The following is a 9,490-nucleotide window of genomic DNA, read 5'->3' as shown; positions in this document are numbered from 1 at the left end:
GACACCCCAAGTTCTTTATTTCCTCCCAGTATCACACCAGGCAAAGAATGTTGAAAATATTTAAGTGACCTTAAACTACTAATCAAATTGAACAGAAATCCAGAGAACAACTAGTGGGAAAACTTCTGCAGAGTCACTTATGGATATATCTTGTTATTGCAGGTCTCACAGTGAAAATAATGAAAAATCCAGGAGAGAATAATCATTCTGGACCTGTGAGTGAATTCATTCTTCTTGGATTCCCTTGTACCTGGAAGATTCAGATCCTCCTATTTTCATTCTTCTCAGTGATATATGCCTTGACACTAATTGGAAACCTGTGCATTATCAGTGCAGTGTGGTGGGATCACCACCTCCATACTCCCATGTACGTCCTGCTGGCCAATTTTTCTTTCCTGGAGATCTGGTATGTCACTTCTACTGTCCCCAATATGCTAGCCAACTTTCTCTCTGAGACCAACACAATCTCCTTCTCTGGCTGTTTTGCCCAATTCTACTTTTTCTTCTCTATGGGCACTACTGAGACCTTCGTCCTGTCTGCCATGGCCTATGACAGATACCTCGCCATCTGCAGACCACTGCACTATCCCACCATCATGACAGTTGGGCGCTGCATTAGAATGGGGGCTTGCTGCTGGGTGTGTGGCTTCTCCTGCTTCCTCCTCCCTGTTTATCTCATAGCCCAACTTCCGTTTTGTGGCCCCAATACTATTGATCATTTTTTATGTGACCCAGGACCCCTTATGAAGTTGTCCTGCGTGCCATCTCCTGCCACTGAGATCACCTGTGCCATCTTTAACTCTGTCCTCATTTTCTCCACCTTCCTCTTCATTACCAGCTCCTACACCTTGGTGATCAGAGCTGTACTAAGGGTCCCTTCAGCAGAAGGCCGGCGTAAAGCCTTCTCTACATGTGGCTCCCATCTGGCTGTGGTAGCCTTGTTCTATGGCTCTATCATGGTGATGTACGTGAGCCCAACTGCAGATAATCCATCGGGGATCCAGAAAATTGTGACTTTATTTTATTCTGTGATGACTCCTTTTTTTAATCCTTTGATCTATAGCCTCCGAAATAAGGAGATGAAGGAGGCCTTGAAAAAACTGTATAGGGTTATCAGATTCGGTCAAAGACAAACTCTCAAGAACTAGAATTTACATATGTGTGATATGAAATAAAAAGGGGTGATAGGAAATTAAAGGAGGAAATAGTCTTAAGTAAATTTTAAAGGTAAATATGTTTCCTATATTTTCTGAAATATACTTAGGGTTATATTTCAATGAAGCAAATATCAGAGATGATCTTACCAGAACTTGCATAAATCATTTGTAGTAGGCTTTATTATTTAGTAGTCTTGTGTGTAGGACATGAAAACAAGAAAAACGGGTGCTCTCAGAGGTTTTTGAAGAAAAAATAAACATAACGTTGATATCAAATGGTCAGGTTCTATACTTTGCAAATTTTGGTAAGTTTGCTTCTAAAACTCAATTTCAAAATAATTAGACATCTATTGTACCCATCACTATCTTACATATATTTAGGTGTACATATCATTCATGTATGTTTATGTATACTTGTCTCCTCCCATTCCTGAATCCAATTTCTGCCCAGCTTTCATCATATCAACTTAGGTGTGCATCTATCTCACCCATCATTCAATAGATCTTTCAAGATCAAACTCACTCCACTCCTCAAACTCGGGGCTTCCTTAGATTCCTCTCAAACAAGCTCTTTTACACATGAACAGCCAGCAGTCCCTTATACAGTATTCCCGGTAGTGGAAAGCAGAAAGCAATACAATTTTTTGCATTTTCTTATCAGAAATAGATGAAAGGGAAAGGAAAGGCAAGAACTTAACCTTCAAACTACACTAAAAAGAGAGGATAAGGGTTAAAACATAAGGTACCAGGACCAGAGAGATAGTACATGAGTTAAGAGGTTGGCTTTACAGTCTGCCCCAGTTTCATCTCAGGTAGTTCTGAATGATCCCCCAAAAAAAAAACAATAAATAAGTATACAAATAAATTAATAGTACATCAGTACTCATGAATTGACTATGAAAATTTTTTTCTGCCTTATTTCTTTACCAAAGACTGGTAGATATTTAATGCACATTTTTACAAAAACTGATTCCAAAAGGTGAATAAAATCTGTAAGAACCTTTTTAATGGTGAGCAAATGCAAAGTAAATATATAAAATATAATATTAAACAATAGAATATAAGGGGGGGGAATGCCATTCATGAACAACACAAAAGTAAATTCACCAAAGAGAATTGAAGTGTGTATGAAGCAAACTGAAAATAATTTCCTTGAAACAGTAAAAAACAAAAGTGAATAAATGGATATATACAGAATATAACTTTCTGAATGGAATAAATAAATGTTGTAAATATCTTTCAATGGTTCAAGAGATACGTATATGATGTGATTCAATTTCCAGCACCACAAACAGTTCTCTGACCTCAGTCAGGAATAAACTCCAAGCACAGAGCTGGAAGAAAGCCGTGAGCACCACCTGGTGTGACCCAAAACCCAAAAGTAAAAAGTCTTTCTAATCCAAATAAATTTATAAATTTAATGAAGATAAAATAATGGTGATAGCATCCAAATCAGTGTATGGAACATAGCTCAAAAGACTGGAGTACATGCCTTCCATGCCAGAGGCCTGGGTTCAATCACTGGCACCATACAGTTTTTCAAGTCCCATGTTGGAAGTGGCCCCTTAACACTATCAGGTACAAACAAAAAATTAAAAACAAAAATATAGAAAAATCATGGTTAATGTTGATATTAGAAATTAATTAGATGAATTGGAATATATTCAAATTATAGAATATCCTAATGCTGTCATTGTCACTGTCATCCCTTTGCTCATCGTTTTGCTCGAGCGGGCATCAGTAACATCTCCATTATGAGACATGTTTTTACTGTTTTTGGCATATCGAATATGTCACAGGTAGCTTGCCAGGCTCTGCTATGCGGGCATGATACTCTCGGTAGCTTGCTGGGCTCTCCAAGAGGGGTGGAGGAATTGAGCTGGGTTGGCCCTAATGCTGTAGCCCTTAAAAATCATGTTTTAAAATACATTTGATGATTTGGGAAAATTATAACAACATATTGCTAATTTTTCTTTTCCCCCAAATAGAAAATATTTCACTACTGTTTCCAAACTTATTTAGAAATTAGGGCAATAAAAAAAATATTTAGTGATCCTGGGAGGGGAGGTGTTCCCGGCGCGCCTTCCGCCCAGAGATGAACCAAGAGCCGCGGCACGAGAAGCAGAGCCTCTCTGCTCACAGACAAAATTTTGACTGTGAACTGAGCTAAAATATTAGAAACCCAAAATATTAGAAACTCAAAGTCTTCACTTTTACCAAGGAAGAGAAATTATTAGATGATGCTTATTCAGCAGGCCTGATTTTTGGGGAAAATTTCCAATCAACAATAGTGAGTTCTGTATGGAAATATGAAATGTACTCAATATATAGAGAGAATAATGGGAATATCATCAGCTACTTAGATGAGGGGTGGGGTGGGCGGGGGGTGTATTGGGGTTCTTGGTGGTGGAACGGGTGCACTGGTGAAGGGATGGTGGTTTAATCAGTATTTGACTGTGACTGGGACCTGAAAGCTTTGTATTTTTTTCTTGTTTTCACGGTGGTTCAATAAAATATTTCTTTAAAATAAAATAAATAAATAAATAAATAAATATTTAATATGGCACAATTATGATCTTTCAGCAAAATTATGAGTGATTTGGGTTTTTAAATATATTTTATAAGTTTATTATATGCCTTTTTAATTTATTTTTAATTAGAAGGTTAAAAATTTCCCCAAGAAACTTTTTTTAAAAAATGTTTAGTCCTTATTTCTAATTCTTCCCTAATAATGAAGGATAAGGGATTTTACTTTACGAACAGAATCTGAATCAACATAATCGAACTATATTCTGGAGTCTTGTATGTCTCTAGCTAAAGCAACCACCAAGTTCTCTTCAGCAGTAAAGTCTTAGATATTATGCAATTCCCCAATGAAAGTTTGATCAGAACCAATATATTGACATATATCTATCCTTCCAATATGCCATTGAGCTACACTAGCATGTGACAGGGACAAATGGAGACGTTACATCGATTTGCCAGTTCAAGCAAATTGATGAACAATGGGATGACAGTGATACAGTGATCTATCCTTCAGGGGAAAAAATAATACATAAAAATAAACATATATACAAATAACTTTGTATGGTCTGCATTTTCTATAAATACAGTCTTGGAGATTTACTTGCTGCCTAAAGCTCATTTAGGACTCAAGAATCTTTAGTGAAGCACGTGGTATACTTGGGACCTCATAAGTCTCCTCTTAACAGAACCCAGAATTATAATCATCACAGAAGTAAACAGAGTAGGACAGAAAGTTTGCATTACCTGGTATTGCACTCTTCCCTAAGACTTTCCTCAACATGGTATTCATACCATCAACATTTTCTCCTACCTAATGTCATCCCTTAAATCTCATTTAATAGAAAATAAACCTTGGAAAATTAAAAAATTATAAATGAATTAGCAACCAAAAGATTAACTGTGAAGAACCATGTAATACATAAATGTGATAGAATCCTTTACTTGTACCAAAGTAAATGATTTTCATGACAGTATTAAAATATTGAAGATTAAAGATATACTAAGTTATTAGAATTGGATTTCAAAATTCCATGGTTATAGCATGAATTAAACAGTTTAGTAATAGAAAATGGTGGGATGTATCAAAGTATATCAAAGTTTGAACACATTTTAAATTTTGTTTTATTTCTATACCAATGGCATACAGCACTGTGTTAATTTAAGCTATACAACATAGTAACTTGCAAAATTCATCACCACAGTAAGTTTATTAGCATCTATCACATCACAAATTCACTCTATGTAAGAACTTTTAGGATGTGCTTTCTTAGATTTCCAATGTAACATGTGGTAGAATTTATCATTAATAACAATTCAATTTAGATGAAAGTGTAAGACTAATAATAATCTCTACATTCATTTTTTTCTATTCATGATTTTTTCTGTTTCATTTTCTAAACTCAACATTCAAATTGGTTATGTTCCGGAAAGTGAAATTGCCTAGTAACAAGTCAAAGCTTATGTCCCTTTATTTGTATGCAATTTAATATGATTAAAAATTTACTATGTGTCAAACATCCTAATGGTATTATTTCTGAAATAAAAGAGCACTAGAAGATGTATTTTGAGAAAACATGTTGGAGAATCCCAGCCCATTTTAAAAATAAAGAAATTTTTATCATATCATGGTCATTGTGACTGTCATCCTGTTTTTCATCAATTTGCATGAGCACGCTCCAGAAACATCTCAATTCATCCTATCCCTGAGATTTTAGCAGCCTCTCTTTACTCATCCTTCCCAACAGTGCCACATTGGAGGCTCTCTCAGGGTCAAGGAAATGAGAACCATCATTGTTACTGTTTTTGGCATATCGAATAAGCCACTGAGAGCTTTCCAGTCTCTGCTGTGTGGGCATGATACTCTCAGTAGCTTGCCGGGTTCTCCAAGAGGGAGAACTAGATAATAAGAAGTGTAATTCTCAGTTACACACTTCCAGGAGCTTTGTTTTATAGTCTCTGGATCCTGGCCGTTGATGGGATTACATGGCTGCCAGGGGCAGTTTGTGGGTGGGACTGCCTAGCTACTGGAAAGTGGGATCTGGGTGGAGGAGGCCCAGTTCTGATCTGAGCAGGCTTGGAGATCTCAACCCTGGGTCCCGCAGACCTGTGTTCCTCTGCCGGATCCTTCATGCATGAGCCTCCAAGAGTATGGAGAGTGGCCTTGGGCATGGTTGTGACTGGGTTCTGAGGTCTTCTTCGGCTGCCAGGACTGTGCTTGATGTGAGCAGAGAAACTCAACCCACCCCCCTCCAAGGGGCCCCGATGAAGACAGCCAGGCATGGGGCCAAGAGACTCTGCCAGTTTTTATCACAGTATGTGAATAATATCCAAAGACAGTGGAAACAAGGGCCAGTGGGACTGGTGCATGGTAGGAAGCTTCCCACAAACGGGGATAAAGGGGACCACTGTAACAATGATAACTGGAAATGATCATTCTGGACAAGAACCAAGTGCTGAAAGGAGGTAAAGTGATACGCTTGATACCCTTTCAGTAACAGTATTGAAAATCACAATGCCTAAAAGGAAAGAGAGAAAGGAAGAGGAAAGTCTTTAAGGGCGTAGATGGGTACAGGAGGGAAACTGGGGACATTGGTGGCTGAAAATGCACATGGGTAAAGGAAGGGTGTTGGACCATTATGTGACTGAAACTCAATCATGGTCAGCTTTATGCATTTTTTTTTGCTTTTTGGGTCACACCCAGCGATGCTCAGGGGTTACTCCTGGCTTTGCACTCAGGAACTACACCTGGCGGTGCTTGGGGGACCATATGGGATGCCGGGGATCGAACCCGGGTTGGCCACGTGCAAGGCAAATGCCCTACCCGCTGTGCTATCGCTCCGGCCCCAGCTTTATGCATCTTATGATGGTTCATGTTTTTAAATTTGTAATTAAATAAATTAAATTTAAATTAAAATGGGCTGGAACGACAGCACAGTGGTAGGGGTTTGCCTTACATGCAGCTGTCCCGGGTTTGATTCCTCTGTTCCTCTCAGAGAGCCTGGCAAGCTACCGAGAGTATCTCGCCCACACTGCAGTGCCTGGCAAGCTACCCATGGCATATTCGATATGCCAAAAACAGTAGCAACAAATTTCAAGTAATCTCAAGTTACTGGTGCCCGCTCGAGCAAATCAATGAGCAACGGGATGACAGTGACAGTGACAGTGACCAAATTAAAATACAGTCTTTTTAAAATAATCTGCCCTTAATGTTCTAACTTAGCTCTGTATGAGATAAAGCCAAAGCTATGTATTTCAACAGACAGATTTGTTCAACAATTGTGGTTTTAGCTTCCCCTCTCTTTCTCCTTCCAAACTCCTTTGTTCGTATAAGTAAGGAAGATTCATGACTTTCCTTTTGAATTTTATTCTAAAGTGACAGTCATTCTCGTTAAGTATTTACACACAAATGCATAAATGAATGGTCTATCCATTCTGAACTGTATCCAACCTGAAATCACATGTTATCTATATTCTTCTTATCAAAACTCTCTGAGCCTCGAGCTTGCTATTGACACGCATCTAGTATTCAATACAGTAGTATTAAGTTTGGCCATCACATTGACCATTAAATCTCTAGCCATTCATTCTCTGTAGCTTCATCCTTGTATCCTCTGATTAACATGTTCCCTACTTTTCTTCACTCCTCTGGCTCCACCTGGAACCACTGTACTCTTGGTTTCCATGTGCTTCACTTTTATTTTATTTTATTCTTAAGATTTTTGCATAAGACTGGAAACATGTACAATTTCTCTTTCTCAGTTTGACTTACTTTACTAAGCAGAAGATTCCCCAATGCCCTGTAGGCTCATCCACATCGTTGATGATTGACTATTTTGTGCCTTGAAAAGCACTTCCCCAAATAAGCAAACATTTTTCTCTCATTTTAAAACGCTACTTAAATATTACCTTTTCTGTTAGGTATTCCTTATTTCTCTATTTATAGTGAAAATTTCTCTTTCTGACAAATCCTTGCTTAATTTTTTCCATATTTATTCTAATACACTGCATAATTACTTTTATCTTCCTTTCCCTCAAATAAAGTATAGAGACTGAGAAAACTTCTTTTTTTGTGGCATATTTCTAAAATAGTGTTGGGACCTGACAAAGATGTATGCATTCAATGAATATCTGCTGGATAATTAAAAGCAAACTAAATTTATTGAACATGTGTAAAGACAATTATTCTTGCTCTATATTAAATTTAATTCACTAAATACACTATATGAGCTAAAGATATTCTATGGATAAAGAATAATTTTTTCTTCTTCAAATTAAATATAGGGAAACTAAAGGCAGAGTTCCCATTGTAGTTATTATGATAATTCCTATCACTATAGCTCTTAATTATTCCCCAGAAACCATCTACGAAACAAGGACACAAAAGAAAGACAAAGATAAAAATCTCCTTCTACTTCTCCCTTATTCTTTGGGGAATAATAATAAACTTTGGTGCTTGACTGTACATAAGAATTCCAAAAATAATAAAGGATAAACATTAAATCAACAAGAAATATAGAGGGAGAGAGTCTCAAGTCACAAGACGATGATGCAAGCAAATATGAACATATATAAAACATTTCATCTTGGCTTGTTTTGACCACAAACATGTGCTTTTGAGTTGGAAAAGAATGGCAGCTTTTAGTGTTCATTCTTGGCAATTCACAGAAGATTACAAACTGGACCATCCAATATTTTTAAATTCTTTCATATGTTTATGTGATCCATGGAGTAATAATTTTTCTTCCATCTCTAACTTTCTCAGCATTCATTCAAAGAGTGAGTATAAACTGTTTAATAGAATGAGCCACATTTACTGAAGTTTTGCAAATATAATTTCTTTTTGCCCATGAGAAAACAATTATTTGAATGAAATCTTGGTTTTTAAAAAAAACTAAAAATATTAATGTTCTTGTTTCCCTGAGATCCGAAGAATATTTTTAAATAAATTCACATATGCCTTTGAGAGATGACAAAGGGATGTATAGGTCTGGAAAGACAGTGCAAGGGTTAAGTTACTTGCCTTGTGTACACATGACCCCAATTCAACCCCTTGTGTACAGCTGACCCCAATTCAACCCCTGCATACTGTCCCTCAACTACTACCAGACCCCTGAACACTACCAGGTGTGGTTCAAGCCACCTTCAATACCCATAATAGATGCATATACAAAGAATCTTAGGATTTAAAGTGAAGATATATGTTAGCTGTTAAATCATTGGAGAATGATACATCTTTTTTATGTGTAGGTAAATAAGGATATTAAAGATATTTTCCATGGGGCTGGAGCAATAGCACAGTGGGTAGGACATTTGCCTTGCATGTGGCCGACCCGGATTTGATTCCCAGTACCCCATATGGTCCCCCAGCACTGCCAGGAGTAATTCCTGAGTGCATGAGCCAGAAGTAACCTCTGTGCATCACCGGGTGTGACCCAAAAAGCAAAAAAAAAAAAATTTTTCCATAATATGTTTTCTTCTAAATTTGTGTATTGCTTTTCACTTTCATCATATTAATGAAATATTTTATACTGTGAATTAATAATTCTGTAAATAACAATATATTCAGCATGTTTAGGGTTATGGTAATTATTTTTGTTGCATTTACATGCAGGATTTACACTAAACTGACCATTGCTATCTCCAGGAAATATTCAAAATATTCAAAAACTTAAAGGGTGAGTACCAAGAATTATTTGAAATGAATCTTTTTTCTCTGACCACTAAATAAAATGAAATACCTGAGAAGCTTAAAGAGATGCCCTGAATAAATAGAACACAAGAATGTCTAAAGAACCAAAAGACAGTTC

General features: G+C 37.0%; 1 protein-coding gene across 1 annotated transcript; it reads left to right on the top strand.

Annotated features, from left to right (window-relative positions):
* The first annotated feature begins 203 nt into the window (after positions 1–203).
* Positions 204–1,148, top strand: LOC101559051 (olfactory receptor 11H6-like). Its single transcript, XM_004609722.2, has one exon. It carries the CDS (start codon positions 366–368, stop codon positions 1,146–1,148), a length of 783 nt encoding a protein of 260 aa, XP_004609779.2. The 5' UTR covers positions 204–365.
* The last annotated feature ends 8,342 nt before the right edge of the window (positions 1,149–9,490 follow it).

The sequence above is a fragment of the Sorex araneus genome, chromosome 3, assembly GCF_027595985.1.
Source record: "Sorex araneus isolate mSorAra2 chromosome 3, mSorAra2.pri, whole genome shotgun sequence".
NCBI classification, from domain to species: Eukaryota; Metazoa; Chordata; class Mammalia; order Eulipotyphla; family Soricidae; genus Sorex; species Sorex araneus.
The sequence above is the reverse complement of the archived record's forward strand: the minus strand, read 5'-3'. Positions and strand labels throughout refer to the sequence as shown.

What these genes read in the sequence shown, in the direction of transcription:
- LOC101559051 (XM_004609722.2), top strand. Translation starts at nt 366, where the DNA reads ATGTACGTCCTGCTGGCCAATTTTTCTTTCCTGGAGATCTGGTATGTC.